General features: G+C 47.7%; 3 protein-coding genes and 2 non-coding genes across 11 annotated transcripts; 1 reads left to right on the top strand and 4 right to left on the bottom strand.

Annotated features, from left to right (window-relative positions):
- The first annotated feature begins 833 nt into the window (after positions 1–833).
- Positions 834–21,066, top strand: eya4 (EYA transcriptional coactivator and phosphatase 4). 7 transcript variants are annotated; one of them, XM_088362711.1, is made up of 19 exons: positions 834–1,129; positions 3,902–3,966; positions 12,532–12,581; positions 13,559–13,683; positions 14,502–14,585; positions 15,087–15,164; positions 15,396–15,462; positions 15,535–15,674; positions 15,735–15,961; positions 16,499–16,679; positions 17,037–17,173; positions 17,247–17,330; positions 18,247–18,336; positions 18,456–18,514; positions 18,690–18,850; positions 18,956–19,070; positions 19,137–19,258; positions 19,726–19,826; positions 20,674–21,063. In XM_088362711.1, the coding sequence occupies exons 2-19, from the start codon at positions 3,934–3,936 to the stop codon at positions 20,752–20,754; spliced, it is 1,935 nt and encodes a 644-aa protein (XP_088218837.1). In that variant the 5' UTR covers positions 834–1,129; positions 3,902–3,933; the 3' UTR covers positions 20,755–21,063. The 7 variants fall into 7 exon arrangements, with proteins under 7 accessions (XP_088218837.1, XP_088218838.1, XP_088218834.1 ...); XM_088362712.1 differs by lacking the exon at positions 19,726–19,826 and adding an exon at positions 19,565–19,665; XM_088362708.1 differs by having other exon boundaries at positions 19,726–21,066.
- Positions 21,067–21,453: 387 nt separating this feature from the next.
- rps12 (ribosomal protein S12) lies at positions 21,454–23,942 on the bottom strand. The gene is made up of 6 exons (XM_088362721.1): positions 23,825–23,942; positions 23,653–23,699; positions 23,002–23,118; positions 22,775–22,877; positions 22,396–22,497; positions 21,454–21,541 (listed from the first exon to the last, which is right to left on the bottom strand). The coding sequence occupies exons 2-6, from the start codon at positions 23,664–23,666 to the stop codon at positions 21,479–21,481; spliced, it is 399 nt and encodes a 132-aa protein (XP_088218847.1). The 5' UTR covers positions 23,667–23,699; positions 23,825–23,942; the 3' UTR covers positions 21,454–21,478.
- LOC148381359 (small nucleolar RNA SNORD100) lies at positions 22,582–22,664 on the bottom strand. The gene has a single exon (XR_015854533.1). It is a non-coding gene; the product is annotated as a small nucleolar RNA SNORD100 (small nucleolar RNA).
- Positions 23,192–23,267, bottom strand: LOC148381358 (small nucleolar RNA SNORD101). Its single transcript, XR_015854531.1, has one exon. It is a non-coding gene; the product is annotated as a small nucleolar RNA SNORD101 (small nucleolar RNA).
- A 419-nt stretch (positions 23,943–24,361) lies between the features above and the next one.
- LOC148381356 (SH3 domain-binding glutamic acid-rich-like protein 3) lies at positions 24,362–25,032 on the bottom strand. Its single transcript, XM_088362725.1, has 3 exons — positions 24,843–25,032; positions 24,611–24,778; positions 24,362–24,535 (listed from the first exon to the last, which is right to left on the bottom strand). Exons 1-3 carry the CDS (start codon positions 24,885–24,887, stop codon positions 24,473–24,475), a joined length of 276 nt encoding a protein of 91 aa, XP_088218851.1. The 5' UTR covers positions 24,888–25,032; the 3' UTR covers positions 24,362–24,472.
- Between the last annotated feature and the right edge of the window lie 6 nt (positions 25,033–25,038).

The raw sequence follows: 25,038 nt of genomic DNA, 5'->3' as shown, positions 1-25,038 counted from the left end.
CGTCAGCACCTCGGGCCAGTGCGAGCGCGAGTTCCGCGCATATCTATAAATACCGGCGAGCCGGCGGCCATTTTCTTTTTGGCCCGGCGAGAAGAGGGAGTGCCGTGATGGGCTTTGCGGCATTTTTTTTTTTTTTTTTTTAAATAGCTCGCCACCCTTGCGAATAACAAGTGGCCTGACAAATAGAGGGGCGCATCTGCTGCCGCCTCGAAAAACACCTGGACGCGTTCGCTTTGCGCGTGCCAAGTGTTCCAAGCGGCGGAGGCGGCGAGTCGCCCGCCGCTGCAGCTTCTTGCTATTTCGGGCTCCGTCACGGCTTGTACTCCTCATTTATTTGGCCGCGACTTGGCATATCACGACAGACTGACAGAAATTGACTGACACATGCCCCACCCCGACTTTTACCAGGGCATAGTATGTAATGGAGGTGCAAGCATTACCTGTTGCTGTGCTTCTGCAGAATTTTAGCGACTTGACATTCGGACTGCCGCGGTGCTGCTCTTGGCCCCAGCTCGCAAATAAATCTTCCCAACCTCAGCAACAGGCTGAAAATGAATATGAAGAGGACAGTCACTGACAACAACACTATTTATATGACAGAAATATTATTTTTTAGTCAATTTGGAATAAAATGATGTCTATTGTGCGCAAAATAAAGTCAAGTAGCCCCAACAATTAGAAGCACACACGCACGCAGTGTTATTTTTATCACGTTGTTGGTGGACTGCTTCCCTTTCCAGCCACCTCCATTTTGAGCCCATCACTCACTTGGCCGCCGGTGTGGGTCGTCAGCGCGCATGCGCAGTGGAGCTCGTCGCTCTGTCAATAATGAAGTTGGGCTCTAATGGCTCTCCTGCAGCCCGGCCGCTTCTCTTGCCTCGTCCAACTTGGACTTGGAGACTCGTAGCAAAGTTGCGCCGCGCTCCCGCCGCTGTCTGCTGGCTTCTTTCTGAAAGTTCCATTTTGGGAGCTTGCAGTTGTTCAGAGTTTGTTTGGGGACTCCGCTCGGAGTGGCGATGTTGTAAACAGGTCAGTGACAGCCTGCGGGGAGAGCAAGCGGATCAGGATGATGACACGCGCCAGCAAGTAAACCGGACCTGGGACCCGACTACTTGCTGGCACGACACAGGTATAGCCGACATTTATTGAATTATCTATTGCTTCACAACAGTCTGCTGGATACTTACAAAAGTGTCTCATTAATAATAACCTCTGTGCGTGTTACAAAAAAAGTTTCACAATTATTAGAATGTTGTCATATAAAGATTTATATTATTTTTAAAATATTTAATTGACCACGTAAAGATTGTTGTCTTGAAAGTAATTTATGGAGTTGATTAACATTTTTGGACTTGAAATGACTGGACTACTGATATTTACAACTAATATCTATCATGACAAATTACACTGTTCACTTTATAAATGGCAACTTAAATACTTAAAGTTGATTTAAACAAAATACAACAAAAATTAAATAAAATGATCAAAATTGAAATAGCCTCTTCCCCCTTAATTTCTGGACTGGACAGAGGTTAGGGTTTTGGTTAATTTAGCAATTAAAGTGTTTTTTTTTCTAAATGGATTTGTTTTAAATGGTCATTTCAATATTAAAACCCTTAAATAGGTAAACAATGGCACAGTTGTATTTTAACTTTTTCTTTTTTATATGTCAAATATTCAAATTGTGAATTTATTTTTGTATGATTTTATGGAATTCGGGGTTTTAATAGGTGATCAATTTCAAGTCCTAATTGAATTGTGAAAAATGTTTTTTGATCTCTTTTTTTTGTTCCCACATGCCATATGTGCTGGTCAAACGCGGTCCTCTCCAGTCTGTGTGTGGGCCATATCGCTGGCGTATAAATGAAATGAAATCAAATCGGCGGTTCCCCCGGGTGATTTGTCAAGCCACGTGGCATTTGCGTTCCTACCAAAAATGTGGGAAACGGGAACGCCTCGGGCTCCTCGGCCTGCCCTCGACGGCTTGTACCGAGCGAGCGCGTCCTAATGCGCATGCTGCGGGATTACATTTCACATGCGGACATAAATTCGAGGGCTATGGCCGCATAACCGGGATGACTTGTGCAGATGTCATTCCTCGGCTCTGGAAATAAATTATATGATTTATAATCGCTGGGATATTTCGAATACTAAGTGACCTTTATGTATGTGGTGTTAGGTTGATTGCTGTTGTTTTTTGACCGTTAATAAACACAGTGGAGCACAGAAGAGAATTTCGAACCTTTCCTAAAGGCTAATGGTCATTTCATCTCTCGTTGTCCCTTCGCCTCGGATCGCAAGTCCTTGCACCTCCGTCGGGGAGTCGCGAGAATGGCGCCTTTGTCCCTCCGCCTCATTCTGGGCGACCTCGTCTGTGACAATGAAGAAATGCATCGAATATGAATCAAGATGACTTGGTGCAGTCATATCCACGCCGGGCTTTTCACCGCAACCTCAGCTTGCGGTTTGTTCAACATATATGATCACACTGTAGGCCACCTTTTAATTCTCCCCCCCCCCCCCAATCAGCATAGCTTACAGTGAGAAATTGAATTCTCTCTTGTGGGTTTGTGGAGGAAATGGCAGGCAGCATTGATTTTGCGCAGTGTCAGGTGCCCTCCAATCCCCGTCGAGACAAAGCCGGGCAGCGGGAAGGAAACTAATGCAAGTATGATTCATTGCAACTTTTCATGGGAGAATGTTAACTTCATAGGAATTTAATTAGAGGAGATTGAGTGGCCTCGGCAAAAAGGTGAGGCTGTGTGGTGGCGCTATCTGTAAATCAATTGGCTCCAGATGCATTATTGTCTTGGGTTTCAGGCGAGGGGCAGCTATGAAAAATTAAAAGGATTCCAGCGACTTTGACTCTTATCGAGCGGGAAAATGTCAGTCCAATCGCATTTATGTACGCAGCGACAACTGACGCTTGGATCTCAAATAGTCTTTCGGAGCCGACGGAAATTCACCTGCCCCCTAAAAAACCCAAAATATTTATTTGAAAAAAAATATCATTACCATACAGTAATTCTAAACATATAAATGTCAATTAAATATTCTAAAGAAATGAAATGGATGTTTTTACCACTTTTCTTTGCTTCACATCAATGGCCATTGTGCTGCTCCTTCTGGTCACCAGTTGGCCACCTGGGGGCAGTATAATGCAGACATGGATGCATGGATGCTCCTCAGTAAGTTGCAGCATTATTGGTTGTTTTACAGAGCATAGAAAAAAAACACGCTCGTTTTATATTGCCGGTCTATAAGTTTTGCTACACCGTTTGTGTTCCGCTTGTCTGTGGCGTTTCCTATCATGTGTTAGCATTACGCTAGTAGGCAAAGCTATGTGGCCATTGACATTATGGCGACCTTCTCATCGTGGGCATTTTGTCACAGATGGGAAAAATATTTTTCTCGTTGCCGTTTAGGTATTTTATCTTCTCCGTCTCACCTTGTCGGACAACGGTATGACAATGCCGTCGCCCGGTCACTGTTCTTGTTCCTGAGTGTGTCTGTGGGCCAAGCGCAGCAGATCATTTACGCGTCTCCCTTTTCATTGTTGATATTTACTCGTGCAATTATCTCTCCGCTTGGTCCTCGGCTGAAGACGATACGCCGGCGGGCCGTCTCCCGTCCGTCTCCTGTTGCTCACACATAAACAGAGCGCCGCAACCCCGGACTGACACATCAACACACACACACGCGCAGAAGATAAGTGTTTAGATGTTATTATTTATTTCAGGCAATCTCCACTAACAATAGTCAACAAACATCAATACATTTTTTTTTATCAGAGACGCAAGTAAACATTTGTTAGCGGAATTTTTAAAAGTGGATGTGGATGAATTTGGTGATTTTATATCCACTGATGTACATTTTGTTCCTTTTTTTTTTTTTGTTGCAGTTCACGCGTGTGAGGTTTGAAGGCCACGAGCCATGGAAGCCTCGCAGGACCTCAGCGAGCAAATGGCAAGTTCTCACGACTGCATCTTTTACGAATGGCATGTCAAGGAATGAAATTGGAACTCCGCCCCTCGGCCAACATCAGCGCTTGCGTTCCCATTTTGCTTATTTAAAGATTGGCCGCATATTGTTGGGAAAATGATTTTGGCGGCGAACAAGGTGTGCTCGTATTTCAAAGTCGTTAGTCAGCTAGCAGCACAGGTGTAATTTCATCTCCTCGGGCGAGCCTCGGACCGCCCCCCCCCAACCCTGAGCCCCTCCCTGCCCTGACCGTGGTAACGCAAAGTGGGCCACGACACATCAACTATGTTGTTTTGCCGCACTTTTGATGTCGCCCCGCGAGAAAGCAGCCGTGTGCATTACAGGCCGAACCCGGCGGACCGCCGTCACTCAAATGTACAGTCGGCGGGCGTGAGTGCGTGTGTGTGAGCGGGGACAAAGAAATAGGTCTTGTCTTGCACCGCCACGTGATTAAATATTAACGCCTTTATATTCCTCGGTTACTTCACCTGCTTTAAATAGGCCGCTGACATCACTTATAAGGCGAATTTGAGCTTTGCGTCGGCCACATTGATTCATTGCTGGAAATGAGATATCGGCGGCGGCGGCGGCAGCGCACAGATTTCAATTGTTCGTGCAAATGTGAGCTAAAGGCTGACCCAGGAACAGGATTGGGATTATGCAGGTTGCCTGAAGGAAGGGTGACAACAACAACAACAACAAAAAACATCCTCTGCATTGTGGAAAAGGTTAACCAAAGCCAGAGGAAACGTTTGCCAAATGAACAATGTACGCTCATCGTATTACAAGATCGGCTTTCGGGAAACACGTCGAAATGTTTCCGCCGTGACATTTGGAGTCGTTACCTGGCAAATGTCCCGCTTCTTGTTTTTTTTTTTTTTTTAATTTCAACTAATGAGGATCATTGAAGGAGAACATCAAGTAAGCGCCAAGTGCACATTTTCAACATTCAAGATGAAAGTAGCCAATTTGCGTATTGAAAAAGGCGCGTCTCGGGTGACCGAGAAAACGGAGTTTCGGGGAGTTGTCTGTTGATACTCGATAGTCCCGACTTCCAGAGCGCCCCCCCCTACCCTTGTCCTCCCTGCTCGCCTTTAAAGTCCCTCCGCTTCCCACCAGCGCACGTCATCTGGGTCGCGGTCCGAGGGCCAACCTGCCGTCTGGGGTCCCTGGGGGGGGGGGGGTCTGGAAGGAGTCTGGGTCCTGGCCAAAAGTGCTTGCTAATGCTACTTTTAGCCTGTTTAACTGTTCCGCTCCACCTGTTGTCACGTACTTGTTTAGCTGTGAGGAAACGGTGTTAACAATTCCTCGCCCCCCCCACCCCACCGTGTGACGATGATGACGTCTTTGTGTCAACTATGAGTTTGATTTAGCATGGACACCAGCGCAAAATGACATGCACTCCGTGTGGAAGCTTCTCCATTTTGGCGGCGACTTAACTTCAATTCATACTCAAATCAGGATGACTCACAGTAAATATGGGTCTGAAAATGTTTTTCCTACTGGATTTTTGTTTTTGGGTTCTTTTAGTTGCGGCGCGCTGGGAGATACGAGCAGCTGTCCCGGTTTGTGTGCGAGTGTGCACGGACCAAGTTAGAAGGGGCAAAGGGGGCTCGGGTTGCACCCCGACGGTCCCATACGGTCGCCGTTGCGCAAACATACACGGCGCGGCGGCGGCGGCGGCGGCCAAACACGAGCGAGGCCGCCATTTTATTTTATTTTTTTATCTGCCTAACGACAGGAGTGCAGGCGTTTGCTCGGAGAGCGCCGTGCCAATAATCGCTTGTGATTCCCGAAAGATTGATGCCTCGCTGACAGCTGAGAGTGGGCCTCGGTGCGGCCACCTTAATCTGAGGGATCTTTTTTTAATCCGAGGCTACGTTTAAAATGTTGACCGTATACGGTGGTGCCATGTTTTACGGCTTCATCGATAAAGGTCGTGTGATGTTTTGATTGCAATTTTTTTTTAGCATGATGCTTTCACGTCATGATTTGAGCAGCGTCACCAATCCATTAATGCCGCCATTGTTGCATGCAACTAAAAAATTTGCTTTTGCTTTGTCAGTTCCTCGATGCCTCCCCTGCCGTGTTAGCCGAGACGGGCAAAGGTTAGCCAGGTTGTGTTCAAAGGTGAACTATTTTTCCCCCCAGTGGGGAATTTGTGTGTACGTGCGCTTGTCGGCTTTTTTTTTTTTTTGGGGGGGGAGGTGTAACATGATAATTAGCTTGGCGCTAGCGAGCTTTCAAAGGCGCTAGAGCGTCACGGAGACGCGAGGTCAGCGGGTCAGCGTCAAGCGCGGAGGACGCGCCAAACGGACTGGAGAATCCATCGAGAGCGGCGGAGAAAAAAGCAGCGTGGGCTTTCTTTTCGAGAGAAAGGCAGCAGACAGGAAACCGCACCATATTTGCACTCGAGTGTCTGTTGAGTGCGTCAAGGTGTTTGGCTCTCTGTTTTACGAATACGCTCACTCGCGGCTGAGGTCATTCGAGTGGAGACTATGTCTCAAAGATTCCCGTCTTTATTGATTACTCAAAGACTTTACAAGCCTGACATGACTATTTTATTGCGGCCTCACCTTAAATGAAACCACGGCCATTTTCCTGTTTGCGCCGGCCGGCCGGACAGGAAATCGGATTGCTACAATGGCGCGTTGGTTACCGAGGAACCAGACCGAGTCGCCCGCGGTGAGAACTTCCTCTGCTGCTCCGCTGCCGGGGGATTGGATTTCTGTCTGTGCGGCACGGAACCGCAGCGGTATCGGGAGCGGATGTCGAGGCCGCTTTGCCTTTGACCTGACTCTTGATGCAGACAATGTGGCAAATGTTGCCACTTTTTTTTTTTTGCCACATTAGCACTAAAACAACAATGTGGCAAATGTTGCCTTCTTTGTTGTTGTTGTTGTTGCAACATCAGCACTAAAACAACAAATGTTTTACACCTAGTAAATTTAAGATCTGCTCAGATGATTTAAAAATGTATGATATACATTTTAAATGACTCAAGTACAGTTCTAAATTTGGTCTCTCAGTTGTCTCAAAATTAGAAGACTTTTTCATTTCGGGAGGTACAGTCCAAAATGATTGCGAACAAAGTCTCTGCCCTCAGTGCACGTGTTCAGCAGCAGCAGCAGCAGCAGCAACGGCAGCAACGGCAGCATCGTCATGAATAATTGAAGCTAATGTCATTAGGCCCGAGCTCCTTTTCAGACGCCTTTTAATTAAATGATGAATGGCCTCCCAGCTGCCTGTTAAATAATGCTGCTGATGACATCACGACATAAGGTAGATATCCTTCAAAAACCTCTTTTCAAGGCTCGGCCTCGACAGACAGGAGATAGATCGCGACGCTGCACGCTAACATGCGCGCGCACACACACACACACACACGCACCATCTGCTCTCAGCAAAGATTCAATATAGAAGCTAACAGCCAGCTGTTCCGCCATAGCGGGCTGTTAAAAAAACACTTCATATCGTCTTCCTCATAAAATCACTTAAAATACCGTGTGAGTTAAAACGGGGTCGAGGGGTAAAGGGGGAGGAAGTGCGCCAGTGTGAAAGCGGAGAAGAAGGAAGCATGGAAAGTCCAAAATTGGGACAACAGGTAGAGCAGACAGCCAGGTATGAGGGGGGCCCTCAGGGGGGTCCCAGACAGCAGGGACTTGCCCATGAGAATAACGCCCTCCATCCTCTTCGTCATTTACCCCCCCCCCCCGACACACACACAAGACACACACCCCCGCTGGCGGGCTGCCTGTGTATCGGATTGCTATCTTCACAAAAGAAGCATCCCACTTGGCCATAGGCACACAAAGGCCCACAGAAGGCCTTCATGACACATTTGATGACATAGCTCGGACTAAGAAGAAGCCACTGGCTGACTCCATCGGCCACAACATTGCATGCACATGAGGTGTATTCAAACATTTTTTTTCTTTGGGGGGGATGCCAATCTGGATTGACACCGACTGTCACGTTGTTTATTATTTACAGCGGTTTCAAATTGCACTGCATCATACGAGGTGGTCCTATTATTTTGATCCTCACCTTTTGTATAACATTAAGACTAATGGTGATTTTTAACATCAATTTTAATAGCAAAAGTTGCAAAGAGTGGCATCATTTCGTCGTGCATGTTGGTTACGTGGTTGACTGGTGCACAAAAATTTGCAGGTCGAGATGTTGTGGCGCTCACGGGGCGGTTTGTTAGATTTTTGAGGGGAGTGTGGGGTGGGAGGATGTGGTTTGGGGGGTCCTGGTGTAAGTGCGTGGGGGTGGAACTTGTGCGTTCCACGCCACTAAGTCATCATCTCACACGGCTGCTTCTTTTTTCGATTTTTAATTGGGCATCCGAAATGTAGCGCCCTCTGGAAAGGCCCCGCGATGGCCCCCGAGGTACGATATTAGCGGATGGACTTTCCTGGGCCGACCAACCAAAGTTTCAGAGTCACTTAAGCTAAGTGTCGTAGCGTTTTAAAATGTGAGAGCAGCAGCGAGACAAAATGGCGGCAAACAACGAAGTCATTCATCATTGGTGTCCTGTGAAATTTAGACAGACAATCTGTTCAATCTGCAAACGTTTCTCCCACTGTCTGACTTTGCTGCCATATGTGTGTGTGCGTGTGTGTGTGTCTAGCCATCCGTAGGCCGGCCGGTGTGGGTTTCTCATCGTGTGTGTTTTTTTTTTTTTTTTTTTTTTAATCACTCTCATCAGATTAGCCCGGCGGGGGCAGCCCGGGCCAAACGTTTGGCAATTAACCGCGCAGAATCCATCAGTTACTTTTCATTTGTGTAACGCAGCATTCAATCACGCGGCGCCTCCCAAGACCACCGGGGGCAGTGGCGAGCATGGAGAGCCATTCACAATTCAATATATCAATAATTGTGGCCTCGACTTTACGTCACAATGGGTCATTTGGACGACAGTTTGAGCTCTTTTGTCATCTATCGCGTTGGGGCAATTTGCAAAAAAAAAAAAAAAAGATTTGATTCCTCCGGGGTGAAATTTCTTTTCTTTTCCTGTGACATTCCTAAGGTGGCACATTCGTGTGAATGTCAGTGGGCAAAACGAGAGGAGGGAGGCGGTGGCCTGTTTTTTTTTTTTGTTTTTTTTGTCCGAGTGCACCTGAAGAAAAAAAGAAAGGGTCATTTTTGGAGACATAAAGACGAGGGATAGTTTTACACCTCCCCGGGCTGGGGCACAACTGCTGGGGGCCGGTCGGGCGGGGCAGGCGAGGCACAATGTATTTTACATGAAAGGAAGGGGATTGGGTTACGCCGGTGATAAGCACTCACACAAATGGGGAGAGAGAGAGAGAGACGAGTGCTTTGAGCGAGGGAGGGTCAGGGAGGGAAGGAGGGGGGGGCAGACAGGTAAACGTGTGTGCCAGAGACACAATGAAGGAGGACGGCATGTAGGACAAATGGAAATGAAGGGACAATTTCGCTATTTTCGCTTATTTTCAAGTCATTCCCGATGAAAGGGAAATGTGTAAATGTTGCCCGCTTGAAAGGATCAATTGGATTGAACTTATTTCCAATGGGAAAGATTGCTTTGGTTTTCAAACAATTTGGTCAAAGCAGGAAAACGAAGGTTCAACTTGATCTCCAATTTTGTACCCGAAGAACGGAGATTTAGTAGCGCTGTTAATTGGCGCGTTTCGGTCTGCTGGGAGACAAACGGCCGTCTTGATGTTGTTTTGAGAAAACGTCAACAAAAGCCCGAGCGAGTCCACTTGTCATTTACGACCCGTTTTGTTGTCTCTCCTGTGATACGCCCCCGCCGGGCTACTGTTTTTTTTCCCTTTTCAAGCCTCCCTGACTTGCCTTCTCCACTTGCTGTGAAAATATTTCGTCAGGGATGATTTTGGGGGGAGCCGAGCGGCCCCTCACCCCGCCTCCCTCCCTCCTTCCTCGCAGAGCTTGAGTTGTCCGGCGCTTCGGCCCACACCTTTAATCTCTTCCGACACGTCGGCCTCGCCAAAGTGTGCACGCACGCGGGCCCTCGCACACGCTATCAATCAATGTTTTTATTGGGGTCGGCCCACCGTGGAGCATGGCGCCAAGGCCTTACTTTTATTTGCTATTGACTTGGCTTAGAAATTCACTCGACGCGTTTGCGTATTTACGTTCATGTTTTCGTACCATGCGGTCATATTTTTTTAGCCATAAACAACAAAACATTGTGTTGGATTGTAGCACTTGTGCACACACACACACACACAGGCTGTGACACACACACACATACACACACGTGCTTCCCAGGTGGCTGCATTTAACACCGACAGCTGTGTGGGGCACTCAGGTGCTCATAAAAGTGTGTGTGTTGCATGGTGACAATTTTATGGTTTGCCCTCCACTTTTTACTGCACAGTGCGAAATTGTAACGGCAGAGATGAGAGTCAATCGAGTTTAAGTGAGTTCTGAGAATTGTTTCTAATCACTCAAACATTTGTCCGCATCCATTTTGACTTGAATATATAAAACGGTTATTATTTCTTGAATCATCCAAATTGTGACGATAGGTCAAATTTGGAGAAGATTCATTTTTGACTTTGCAACTTATTCTTTTACCGAATGACACAAAAGTTGACCGACTACAAATGTGAATTGAGTGACAGGTGGGAGAGCGAGTGCGAGGAGGAGCGAGGGAGGGAGGGAGGAGGCCGACCGAGGAGGAGGAGATAGGAAGCACGGGAGAAAGGCTGGACTTGAGCAAGACGGCAGCTGTGCATGGATGGAGCGCCCGCGAGGACGTGCTCCTCTTTGCCTTTTTAATGACAACTTCCAAACTTTGGAGGACGTTTGAAGAAAAGCTACCGCTTTCGAGATGAACGGAGGGAATTAATTTGCCACGCATAGCCAGACGCAGAGCGCCGGGCCACCTGCAGGACCGTTAACACACTTGGACGGACCGAGCGAGCGAGAGAGCGAGCGAGCCCTTGTGTCGTCTGAGCACTGCATGACTCGGCTGTGTAATGCGCACAAGTGCGCAACGTTAAAGTGATCTGACGGCGCTCTTCAGGTAAGCGTGCAGAGTTATTTCCGGTCTTATGTTTTTGGTCATTATTGGTTTATGTCAAAAGTTTGGGCAAGATGTGAAGAAATATAAAATTGGGATTTACACTTGTAAGGCTTGTGTGTGTGTCATATCAACTGTCAAAATAATATTTAAAAAAAAAAAGTGAAAATTATCAAAATTATGCTGAGTTTCTAAAGGGGAATGAATGGTCGTTTTAAAATTCTTACAACGTCTAACACGTCATGTGCATGCAAATTCAAGAAGAAGCAAACAAGTTTCCGCCTCGCGCACACACACACACAAACACACACAATCATTCATTCTACATAACTGCTTGTTATTAATTTAGCACTAATTACCTGGAGGTAGGTCTTGTGGTCCTTCTTTTCCTTGAGGGACTCCAGGCGGCATCAGGCAGGCTGTGTTCACGGGCGCTCACCCGAGCGCCGGGTTCAAAGGTCGAGCCTTTTTGACACAGATGGCTCTTTCGGGCCGGCCGCTCGTCCCTACGAGACCATGCAAAAGGAGGATTTCAAGCATTTAATGATTGAAGAATGATGATGAAGAACGCTAAGCTTGGTCTGGGATTATCAAAGCGCTTGTGCGTGTGTGCGTGCTCTCGCCGACGCCGTGACTGACAGCCTTGTTAAATTTCAGCAAAGCATGAAATGCGACATGAAAGTGCTTGTAAAGTGATCCATGGCGGGGGCTTCTTATTGCGTGGAACCTCTAATCAGAAACATGGCATCTAAACACAATTCTTGTGCTGAACTGACACGCGGTGGAATTTTAATACCATTTTGGACTCTTGAAACAAATACCGGGGGGGAAAAAGTGGATGATCATTGATCATTGGGCAGTTTTTCTTTCCAGATAGCTGCTTGGCTCGGCGCTTTGTTCCTACCGACTATGATTGTGCTCACTGCAAAAGTCTCGACGCCTATGTTGTGTGTGTGTGTGTGTCCACGTGTGTGTGTGTCCGGCACGCGTGGGCTACACCTCGGCGGCGTGTTGACACAGTGATTAGGGGGCAGCTGGTACACATTGCCTGAGGCTCCTCCCTCCATTTACTGTCCTAATTAGTTCCTGTTCCAAATAAGACGGAGGAATTTTAATAGAGACCCGCTGCGGCAGTCGTGTGCGCGCGTGCACACACACAGCACCTTTAAAGTTTTTTTTTGTTACATCTATAAAGTGTACAAATTCGGGCGTGCGCTGACTGACGTGAGCAAATGTCACATGGCATTATAGTGTCGGCCGCCAAAGAGAGGTGAAAGCTCCCCGAGACCTAAAGTGACCCCGCCGTGACCTTTCAACCCTTTTAAGAGGAGAGTAAGGGGGCTCCAAGTGGCCCTGGTTCAGGGTCAATGGTGAACAAGAGAAAGTCAAAACTTAACGCCTCTGTTATTTACGTTTAAAAATATACAATTTTGCCCACGTCAAAGGAAGGCAGAAAAGTCAAGTCAGTTTATTTAATGCAAAGTGGAAATCATTTTGTTGTTGACTCATGGAATCTTTCTGCTCTGCAGGTGAAGAATACAAACAGTGACTCTCATGTTCCAGACCCTTCCGACAGCAGGTAAAGGAACATTTAAGCAACAATAAAAAAATATATATATAGAGTGGGACCTTGTACTATGAGCTTAATTATTTCCGTCGTTTTAAAATTCAAATAGAATCTCTTTTGCATTGTGTGAGCGCATTAAGCCGGCGTGAACGTTTGAGCATCAAGTGCACGGCGGGATGCGAGCGCGGCCTTTTTCACACTAATCCTTGCGCTCCATTTTCCACATCTGCACGCGGCAATATCAAGTAATGCGTCTCCATACGCTCTTAATGGCAAAAGCAGAAGAGAAGAGTTTATGAAACACCGACCGCTGCCATCACCAAAAAGAAGGCCAAGTATGGCAAAGAGTCATTTCCTTCTATTCAAAGTTAAAGAGCAAAAAAAACAAGAAAAAAGGAGGCGCTTGTCCAGAAAGAACACTGATTAGCTCTAAGATGTACAAAAAACTTGAATTTAGTGACTGAAAGCGGAGTTGGAATGTTTAACTTTCTCAAGTGGAGCCAAGTCTGCTCCCGGTGTGAGTGAAATGTTTAACGCCGTCAGTCTGACTTGCGGGTTTGTCAGCCGGGCCGAGCCCAGAGCAGGCGGACGGCACGGGCAGGGCAGGGCAGGGAAGGGCGGGAGCCGCCTTCCAGAACCGCGTGCGCGTTTGTTTGGATTCTCCCTCCCTCCCGTCTTCTGCCTTTGAAAAGTGTGAGCAGCCCGTCACGACACACTCGGGCGGCGACACACACTTGAGTCAACATGCCGACTTGGCACGCGTCTGCTTGCGGCTTTTGTGGCGGCGCACAACGCAAAAGTCATCAGCAATGTTCCTTCTCCTGCTTCTTTTGAGGTTTATTTACATCCCGCGGGAGCTGTTGCCGTGGTTACGTTCAATCTAAATAAACAACAGGACGAAAAAGCCTTACTGACACACGCACATCTCTAAGTGCACCTCTTAACTGTCTTTTTTTTTTTCTTTTTAAATTCACTTTGGACCCTTGCAGGCCTATGGAAATGCAGGACCTAGCCAGTCCTCATAATCGCGTGGGTGGCGCCGATTCAAGCGGCTCCAAGCTAGACAAGAGCAACCTCGGCAGCCCCTCCGCAATCAACGCCAATGGAACGGGAGGTGAGCATTGTTGGTCATCCCACAAAAAAAAAAAAAAAAAAGCGTGGACCAAGTAACTGGCCTTGTGGAACGCCGCTCCCTGACATAAGTTCATAGAATTACAGCAGTGCTCTGTAAAATCTATTTTCAAAATCAGCACCATCTTGTGCTAGCTACTCTTTTAGGGCCCAACTTTGACTTTTGATGTCCTCTTTAGTGCAGTTTGTTTCCAACCATCTGCCTGAAGACATAAGCATATGATTGAAACAATAGAAGTCGATGGCTTCCATTGCAAAGTCATCAGTCGGAGAGCATTTTTGCCGTTCCCGTGACGTGCCAACAACGCTGGCACGAGCGCTCGAGTGTAAACACACACTGAGGCACTTTTGCCGCTAACCACTTGGCAGCCGGCGCCGACCAAAGGCTCCAAAATCCCACTGGAAACTATTTCCCCGACAAGAGCATTAAAGCCTCACGTCCGTCATCGCCTCGGCTCTTTCAGACCACCGTATTCCTCACCCCCCCCCCTGCTCGGCGCTGACCTCCGCATCCTACTACGACACGTTTTAATCATTTGGCCATGAGCTCACAGTTAGCGAGGCCCGAAGCCGACTCGAGGCGGGACGGCGCGCCGGCGGCCAAAACAAACCACATCGCTCGCATTCCCCTCACCTGATGTCAGCCGGCCCGCTGGGTGGGAGGTGGCGGGGGGACAGGAGCCCGTAACATGGATATTGACAATATTTAAATCTTTCCTTTTATGGGGCAGCATTGGAGTCTTTTTATTTCTTTATTTGCAGTACGTTGTGAGCTCACAGTGCTCGCCTTGCGTTTTGTAGGTGAAAACATGACTGTTCTAAACACGGCCGATTGGCTGCTGGGCTGCAGCAGCCCGCCCCCGGCGCCAACCTCCAAGGACTATGGTACAGAGGTGCATGTGTGTGGACTGACAAGCAGCCCTTCCGACACCTACGCGTACTTTTAAGGCTTTTTTTTTTTTTTTTTTTTGCTGAATGGGCTCCGATTGCTTTTGAGTTTGCCGTCTGTAATAGTGTGTGCATGTTTTGAAACGTCAGCACAGTTGTCAAGCGTTTAGGACAGCGGTGGGGAAACAGCGGCCTGCCATGCTGTTCCAAAATACATTTTTAAAAAACACTCATTTCTGAGAAGAGATAGGAAAAAAGGTTTCCCCGCCACTGATCTAATTGTTTCAAAATTGTTGTTAGTCATTTCCACCAAGGGGTCCGGTTCAGTTCACCACAATCGGAGTAGGATTTAAAATAAAAAATGGCGCCCTAGACAAGGTTAAAGTGCACGGCCTTGCTCGGTGGAAATGTGGCTCAATGTGAACGGTGTCGACGTTTGGCGCGTTTGTTTGTTTGTGCACCTCTGACTTGAATTCCTTACTCGACTTGATTTCAAAGTGAAAACGGAGCCCATGAACAACAGCGATGCAGTGACCACGACAGGCGACGCAGTATTGGACTCGTACGCCGGCTCAGGTAACACGCGCGCACATTTGCGAGGGTGGAGGAACTCACCATCAATTTGAGCCGAGCGGCGTCCCCGCTGAAAACTTTAATCCCGAAACGCCTCGGCTTGGCCTTGGATGACGTCAGCGCAGCGCTGCCAAGAGAGGGCACATACATTTGATTATTTGGACACACACGATGGAGGGTGCTTAACGTTTGCAGTGGATGGCCGTGCTAATATCTGTTTTTATTTGTGTGCAGTAATTACCAGCAGCGGCTACAGTCCCCGCTCAGCGCACCAGTACTCTCCTCCCCTGTACCCTTCAAAGTGAGTGGCCCGTTCGTCCCACCCAGCCGCAAGGATTTACTTGGCAACTTTTGGTGTGTATGTCCGCTTCAGGCCGTACCCACACATCCTGTCCACGCCGCCCGCCCCGTCCATGCCGGCGTACGCGGGCCAGCCGCAGTTCGGCGGCATGCAGCAGCCCGCCGTCTACACGTACTCGCAAACGGGTCAAGCCTACGGACTGTCCGGCTACGGTGAGGCGCCGCGGCAGCGTTGTCAAATTGTCTGTCTCTGATCGGCGTTTGGCCGTTTAGACCTGGGCGTGATGCTGCCGGGTATCAAGACGGAGAGCGGCCTGGCCCAGAGTCAGTCGCCTCTCCAGACGGGCCTGAGCTACAGCCCGGGCTTTACCACGCCCCAACCCGGGCAGACGGCCTACTCGCCCTACCAGATGCCAGGTTCAAGTTTCACGCCGTCGTCGGGCCTCTACGCCAGCAACAATTCGGTGTCCAGCCCCGCCAACTACACAGCAACTCAGCAGGTAGCAGCTTGTGGCTTCCTCAGCACATCTCGCAAAAAACAAAACCAACGCAAAGCCATTGTTCAATATGAACTTTCCCACGCAACTTTTCTTGGCATTTTGTCAGCGTCGGCGCAGATGTTACACGAGCGGCTCCAAGCGACGTCATCGGACGAGCTCAAGCTTTGTTTTTCCCTCAAAGGCACATTTGCAATAGCAGTTAACTCCAAAAAAAAAAAAAAAAGTATTTTTACAGACACGCAAATCAAATAATACGACGATTTGACAATAGAGACTTTATTGGGAATATTTGGCCGTGTCTGCTGGATGGATTGTCTCTTTGGCAGTCTTCAAACGTGCGTGTTTGTGCGGCACGCTCGGGTTTACAAAGCCTCGCAGATTTTGCGGGCGGACTCGTAAAAGCGCCTTCTCCCGCCGGCTCCGTAAAAACCATCAAAAGCGGCCTTTTGCAAATGGAACTTGAGATAACATGGAGAGGAACACTATCTTGTTTAAAAAAAAAAAAAAAAAAGTCACAGAACAACGCTTGTCGCGCAGGAATATCCCTCCTACACCAGCTTTGGCCAAAACCAGTACGCCCAGTATTATTCCGCCTCCACGTACGGGACGTATATGACCGCCAGCGGCGTGGATGGCGGCGGCGGCACCACCGTGGCCGCCTACCAACTGCAGGACCCCACGCCAGCCATGACGGGCCAGGCGGCAGAACTTCACCCAGGTGGGAACGTGTTACAATTTGATATATTTGACATCATCATCTGTCCCAATACTTTTGCTTCTCTGGCTTTTTTGGCCTCCTTTCACTGTAGTTTATCTTGGCCCAGCTAACCGAAGAGCTTATCGTTGCGCTCTCGCTCGTTCTCTTCTCCCGCCCCCCCCCCGTTCAGATTGAGACATAACAATACGAGAGGCCAAGCTGGCTTGAGTTCGGGTTACCGCAGTGCGGTGCGGTGCGGTGGGAAGCGTGTGGCCTTTGCTGCATGTGTGTGCATGCATGCAAACCCATAGTCAATTTGGACAGTAGCTTTGGGATGGAAAAAATAAAACGAAACTAAATCGGCCATTATGTTGTCAGGAGACTTTGAGACGGTGCAGAGGCCCTCCACACCCATCAAGGACCTGGACGAGCGAGCGTGCCGCAGCGGCACGTCCAAGTCGCGGGGCAGGAGCCGCAAGAACAACCCCTCGCCTCCGCCCGACAGCGACCTGGAGGTACCTTCCTTGAAAGAGCGCTTACCTCCTCGATGTTGTCTTGCCCACAGCCCGTTTCCTTTTGTTCCGGCAGAGGGTTTTCGTGTGGGATCTGGACGAGACCATCATCGTTTTCCATTCTCTGCTCACGGGCTCCTACGCACAGAAATACGGCAAGGTGAGACACTGGACATTCAAATTGCTGATTGAGATAAACCGACTTGGGAGTAAACAAATATTCAAATTCAGGTCGTGGCGCTCAGCTCAGTGTTTCTTTTTGGAGAAATGCCAAAGGCGACCAGTTGAGTCTAGGAGAACCCTGCGCCTCCGGCCTAGGTTGTAAACAAATGGAACGGGTCGCATGATGTCACCACTACAGCGCGTCCGTCTGATAAAGTCGACTTAGCGTCTCCCGCTTGCGCCCATTTGCACCGATGCGCCTGAATGTACGCCTTAAAATAAGAGCGCCCCCCCCCCCCCCCCCCCGCCCCGAGGCCTCGCTCGCATGAGAGATAGCGGCAGCTGTGTCTGTTCGCACCTCTCCCAAAATAGTGTTTACGCCGTTGGCATAGCAACTGCAGGACCGCGAGGATGCATTGGCACGGCGTTGCCTGCTTTAAGGGGGGGGGGGGGGGACAAATAAAGAGGAGCGGCATTCTCACACTGTGTCAGAATCCCCATTTGTAATTGTGGGAAATTGAAAAACAATTCTGGCCGCCATTGTTCACGCTCGAGAGAAAAGATGCAGTGACGGGAGAACGCTGTGTACGCACAATGTAGCTCTTCCTCCATCTTGTTTGAGGTTACTTTTTCACACTTGGGAATGCCCATCCTCTCTCGCCCACTTTCACTCTTGTCCGTCAGTTGGCTCGCTTCTATTCTGGTGTTATGACAGACACCCCCCCCCCCGACCTATCGCGCGTGATGGTTTTTGCAGCTGAGCCGCACACACATAGCAAGCCAGCAGGAATGTTGATGGGACGGAACAAGTGCAGCCTGTCTATCATCTGCGGTGCATGGCGATGAGCGTGTGTATCCCTAAATCATTTTTGTGCCCAAAATCTTAAAGACGCTGCTATTTTGTCCTCGCTCAGGACCCGCCCATGGCAGTCACGCTGGGTCTGAGGATGGAGGAGATGATCTTCAACTTGGCCGACTCGCACTTATTCTTTAACGACTTGGAGGTAAGGCGCCGCTGAGGTGATGGTTTTGGTTGCCGCAAAATGCAGCACGACTATCCTGCTATTGTTTTGCCTTTTGGGAGAAAGTATGAAGTCAATACAAGATTCGTGTGTGTGTGCAGGAATGTGATCAGGTACATATTGATGATGTATCATCCGATGACAACGGGCAGGACTTAAGGTGAGAATTTAAATGGCATTTTTTGCCTCATAAGTAATATTTATAATGTTGGGGAAAGTTGCACATAGATCCTTTTCGACTGTCAGTAAAGGTTGCTTCCTAAACTGCTGCTGTACAATCATTCAACATTTCTCTTTTGGATTTTTCATTGAAATCAAACATGTGGTCGTTGCAGTACTTACAGTTTTGCAACCGATGGGTTCCACGCAGCGGCGACCAGCGCCAACCTGTGCCTGGCTACGGGCGTCCGCGGCGGCGTCGACTGGATGAGGAAGCTGGCCTTCCGCTATCGACGCGTCAAAGAGTTGTATAGCACCTACAAAAACAATGTGGGGGGTAAGGCCAGCAGACAGATGCAACGTTTGAGCAATAGGGATTCCATCGCCGACCTTACCCGTGCGCTTGACTGGCTGAGGCGGTAACGCGTGCGCCGTGTCGCAGGTCTGCTGGGTCCCGCCAAGAGAGACGCTTGGCTGCAGCTGCGGGCCGAGGTGGAGGCGCTGACCGACTCGTGGCTCACGCACGCCCTCAAGTCGCTTTCCATCATCAGCTCCAGGTAGCGGCTCCCGCCCGGCGCCGCTCGGCACACGTCACCGTACTCAGTTGCGCTGTCGTCGCGCAGGAGTAACTGCGTCAACGTGCTGGTGACCACCACGCAGCTCATCCCGGCGCTGGCCAAGATTCTCCTGTACAGTCTGGGCTCCGTGTTCCCCATCGAGAACATCTACAGCGCGACAAAAATAGGTAAGACGCGTGGAAGGGGCAAGGATGGCGGGTGAAGAAGCAGCACGGTCGCTATGGTAACAACATCCGACCACATTGAGGGAAAAAAAAAATATAGGTCAAACTTGTTAGCACGTTATCAGAATCATTTTAAAATGAACAAGAGCGAGCGAGGTCGCCAAAGTAGTGCCGCCACTTAAGACTTTTGACACTTAACTGGATATTGGATGGGACGCCGGTCGCTATGGTAACAACTACAGTACGTCGTCACACGATATTGCTAAAAAGCGAGTCATGTTTGCTGTGAAAGCCATTTTGTGTCTCCAGGCAAAGAGAGCTGTTTTGAGCGTATAGTGTCCCGCTTTGGCACTAACATTACATATGTTGTGATTGGCGATGGCAAGGATGAGGAGCATGCAGCCGGTCAGGTAAATGACTTTTGGACTCCTTTTGTTTTCACCCCTTCTTCCTCCTTGTTTCTCCCGCAGGAAAAGAGAGTTGCTTTGAGCGCATAATGCAAAGGTTTGGCAGGAAAGTAGTGTATGTTGTAGTGGGGGACGGTGCGGAAGAGGAGCAGGCGGCCAAAAAGGTAAATGGAGCTCACTGCCTGTGGCCCCGCCCGCCCACTCGGCTCAGTCTGACGCCTGCCTGCCTGTCTTTGCTCTGGAGGTTTTTAACTGGTGCTCCTTGCTGTGGATGGTTTCTGCACAAGAATAGCGAGAGATTAGTGAAACCTCCAAAGTCCGACAAGTTGTTCATATTTCAGAGCAACTTACCTGAATGGATACCAATTCCATTTTACTGCAGCCTGAAGAGGTGTTCAACATTTTATTGTGCACTCAAAAGAAGCCAATCTTGGAAGGTGTTTGCAAAGCAATGGCGCCACCTAGCGGTATTAGGTTGGCCAGACGGGTATCTTTCTGAAGTTTGAAAAAGCCAAAGTGAAACAATTGCGGGACCGCTAATAGTGAAATTTAGGCCGACTTGGGAGGTTCCACCGTTTGAACAATGCCTGCTAGCCAAAAGCTTTGCGGGTTCTTCTTGACTGGGAGCTAGAGTAGAAAAAAGATTTTTCATGTTCTTCAATAGATTTAGATAGACCTGAATTAGTTGCTGGGTGATGGGAGGAAATGTTTGGAAGAAATTGCTGCCTTGCTTTCTTGCCACAATGACATTTTCAGCATCATTTCATCAAATTTGACAAAATTCACTAAATCATTGAATTGCCAAGACTAGTAGAGACAACACAGAAGCTTTCAGAGATTCATTTTTAGGCTAAATACATTTCAATCTTCATAACAGTCAGACTTGACAAGAAAGCAAATTGAATTTCCCCCCCGAGCGCTTCTTTTGCATGGATTTGGTTTGTGGTGTTTTGTCTTACCGCTAGGAGTTGGCCAGCAACTCTTTTTTTTTTACTTTTTCCCCCTCGGCAGCACAACATGCCCTTCTGGAGGATATCCAGCCACTCCGACCTGCTGGCGTTACATCAAGCACTGGAGTTCGAGTACCTGTAACGCTTCAGCACAATGGACATGCTCATACCTTTTTGTAAAACTATTTAAGAAAAAAAAAAGTATATATATACACTGCATTTTTTGTTGTTTCCAAACACTTGGATTTACAAACTGAATGGTCTTAAAAGCAGAAACAGAGGACTGAGCCACACAAAACAAAAATGGACTGAACAGGCAGCACGAAGCCATGCCGGCTCATTTTTATCATTTTTCCTTTCTGGTCTGTCCGATGCAGACGCCGGTCGGTGTAAATTATTTGCAATAAAAGTGAAGGGGCGAGGTGTGCGTGGTGTTTAGAAAACAAAAAATTCTGGGGGGGGGGGGGGGGGTGTTTTAGTGCGGTGAATGGGGGTGTTGAGTATGTGCATCATGTGTTGTGCCTTGTGTTTCCATGTCTGTTCTTTTCAAAAATGTAAATATTAAACCAGGACAAAACATAGGCAGAGTATTTTTGGTTTTGTTGCTTTGCAAAATTTTCATGTTTGAGTTATTCGGGAAAGATTTTTGAGACAGATTTGCTAGACTGAGACACATTGAGAACCAAAAGGACATTTGCACCATTTTAAAAGCAGTTTCAAGGTCGTAAAGGTCACATTCCCAAACCAAATCTTAAAAAGCATTTTTTGTATACTTGCTAACGCAGTAGCTGCTCTAAATGTTGCAACGGAGCAGTCTGAAACAATACACGAGACGAGCGTCAACGGTTCCAACATTTTATTGTCTCTCATTTTTTGGCATTGAAGTATTCCTCAATGACATCCTTGGCTTGCGACTCCTTGCCATAGTCCTGTTGCAGGAAAGTAACATCAAAATAAAAATATTTAAAAAATTTTAAAAAAAATTCACACAGGAATTCAGAAGTACCAGCAAAATAACAAATAAATCAAATCTTGATCCTAGAGTGCTGCAGGCCTCTTTGATGTCACCAGCGCACCAAGTCCGGATGAATGATGGAAGGATGGATGGATTAAATCGATGCCTTAGTTCGCAGTTTGACCGAATGTCGCCATTTTTAGGGACCGCCGTCACCACGGGCAAGGCGACGGGGCTCGTACCTTGGCGTTCCTTTAGCCAGTTTTAATAACAGCTGTGTGGCGCAGACAGGCCACAGCACCTGGACTTGCTTGGCAGGCAAAGTTCGGCGCAACGAAGAGGCGACGTGACACGAGTTGTGAACTAGCGCGAAAAAGGCCGGGCAGAACAATTCCTCGCTCTTCAGCTGGATGGCAGAAGGTTCAATCCATCCACTCGTTGCCGTTCAGACGACAGAATCGGAGTTCTATCTCGTGTACGTTACAAAAGTCTTTGTTCTCCTCTTTTCAGACAATGTGATGACAACATTTTGCAGTTGCCTTACTAGTTTGGCCGTTCTCTGAGGAAGGCGACAGAGCACGGCCTAACTAGTCAGGTAAATGAAAAACGCATCGTCTTAAAAAAAGGCAAGCAAACCACTTTAGCCGTGCCAAATTACGTTTTATGAGATAATTGCAACGCGTTTGTTCGTGGATGAAATGCATACTTTGTCAAAATTATTTTTTTAAAGCTACTTTGAATAAAAAAATCAGGTTCTAAGAGCCCCCACGCCCATTTTAAACTCAAGTTTTAAAGGTTATAAAATGGAGGGTTACTCGTGGTCATTACCTTAACAACCACGCAGCTGCAGCCCACCACCTTGCGGGGTTTGCCCTCCCGGTCAATCTTGCACAGACCGACCCACTCGCCAAGCTTCTTGTTGTCGTCGACCTGAGCGAGAAAGTGCGCACGTTGTTAGCCGCGTGTGGTCCTACCAAAGCCAGCAAAAATAGCGAAGAAGCGGAGCAACTTGGCTGGATCTCAGTCACAAATTGGGTAACAGTGGCATTATCGTCACAGCTTTCAGTAGAGGGAGCCAAATTATCATCAGCGATGCAGCCAAGGTGTCCAAAAGAATCACAATATATACATATATATATTTTTTACAATCAATCCCACAAATGAGTTGATGTCCGCTAATACATCAGCGCGAGAGAAGCGAGCTCACCTTTATCAGGTTGATCTGATGCTCGGCGCAGAGGGCCTCCACCAGCTTGACGTACATGGGCTCGTCGCAGTTGGCGGCCAGGACGCACAGATGGGCCTGGCGCCTGAAAGGCAAGAGTGCAAGCATTAAAGCCATGAAAGGAAAATGAAAAAAGTGTCACAGACAGCTCAACAGCTGACTTTGCAACTTTTCTCCTCATTCAATTTAATTTCTGACGGCGCACATACTTGTCCAGGGCTTTGGCCGCCTCCCGGATACCGCGGGCAAGGCCGTCATTGATGAGTGCGGTCTTGAGCACTTCGGGGAGAGCTGTGTTGACATCCATCACACCTCCGGCGGCAACGCTGTCATGGATGAGAGGCGCAATGTCAAGAAAAGCGGAAAACAGCCAATGGGAAATTCAGCAATGCGCTTCCAGCTTGTCAGAAGAGAGATGTCACTCATTGGAGGGAGAGTGAAGGGAAATCCGATAAAACTAAATCATCATTCAAGCTGGTGGAAGCTCACATCAAGAGGAATATGATGTAATTGATACTTGCGTTTAAAAAATTATTTAAGTGTCTAATGTTTTCACGGGGAACGTATTGTCCGAGTACAACGGGGGTTGCAATTAAATTTGCATCCATAACCCGGCATAAAAAGGAATTAAGTGGTAACCAACCCCCGACCCCCTCTTTGAACTTAATAATGCCGTGTATTCGAATTACGTTTGTGACACTCGCGAGCAACCTCAAAATTAGAAAATATTAGCACTAGTCGGAACCCGTTGAAACGCTTACCAAATATCGATTAAAATGAGTACGATGACTATATAAACACACATTGCAATTGGACTGTATCAGTTGGTACATTCCACATGAGCGCGAAGCTAAACTCACCCTTCCTCGGCCATTGTTGGAAAGGGATGGATGACGAACGTAAATTTCTGCAATAAAGACCAGACAATACAGCGTAGTTATTTTCCATCGCTGATTAATGGTTTTGAGGATATTATAAAGCAGGATGGTCGATTTATTGAACGGATTGGGTTCCGAAGGTGAGTAAACGCACCGTTTCCTACTCTGGGGTAGCGGGTGAAGAGGACGTCATAAGTCCGCGACGCGCTTTTAATACCGCTGGAAGGCCCCCCTGATCACGGCGTCCAAGGACTGCCTGTTTACATTCATTCAAACTTTGATTATTTGTGCAGTAAATGTTTATTTATTCTATACACACATAAACACATACAGGCTGAAACAATTTATAATCACCTGCCTCTGCTGCAAGCAGATTAAATACATTCTGAACCCTCCCCTCCCAAAAAAAGAACTTTGAAGATTGTTTTGAGTTATGCAGGTGAGCTGGAATTTAGAATAATAAAACTATTCACATCACCAACAAGGCCATGCACCTTAAAAGCTCACAAAATTAAATGTGACTGAAGTGCTGCTCAAATATTAAAATAAAAATGAGAATTTTTGTTTTATATATAGTTGAAGGGATGTCTTCAGTTTAATATAAACATGACACCAACGTTAATATTATATTCTAAACAAACAAGTGGGGACTACCTGTAAATCAAAATATGGATGAAGCAAACAGCGATGATTACTTTTCATTTTTCTTTATTGATTTGTGTCATGAAGGAGCCAAATTCAACATGACACAACAAAGACATAAGTACGTATATAATTCAACACCTAATGGTGGAGTCTCCTCTCAGAGTTTGAGAAAAGCTTCCAGTGCTTCATTCTCAACTGCCTCTTTGAATGCCGAGAAGTCCTGAATGGCAAAAGTGGAATAAGATCTTCACGTTCCTACACAGGAGTGCAGGAGAAAACCAAAACAAGAACTTACCCCACAGTACGCATTCCCGTTGCTTATTTGCGGGGGCAGTGCAGTCGGGTTCCCAGCAATTGACCTCATCGATGCTTTGGCTTCGTCACTCGCCGTAATGTCCACCGTCTCATAGGGGATCCTCTTCCCACCGAGGACCGAGAATATACTCTGTTGGGCTGTCTTTATCTGGAGGAAAACAACATTGAAACAAATGTACAGACAAAGTGCGGAAAAGGGATTAAGACAGTACCTCACGGTTGCCGCTCACACTGGCGTAAAACACTTTGACAGACATGGCTGCAAGTTGAATGAGGAGAAAAAAAAACAGATTTAAAGTGCAGACGTTCAGTGGCGGAATGTGTGTGTGAGTGTGAGAAAATAGACAAGGTAAGCAGGTTTGGACATGATTAACCGGGGTGTGTAGCCGCGCCCACGTTGCGTGTGAC

This window comes from Syngnathus floridae, chromosome 19, assembly GCF_059516105.1.
Source record: "Syngnathus floridae isolate MCC-2025c chromosome 19, RoL_Sflo_1.0, whole genome shotgun sequence".
Taxonomy (NCBI): Eukaryota; Metazoa; Chordata; class Actinopteri; order Syngnathiformes; family Syngnathidae; genus Syngnathus; species Syngnathus floridae.
Note: the sequence above shows the minus strand (reverse complement) of the source record. Positions and strands in the feature narration are given on the sequence as shown.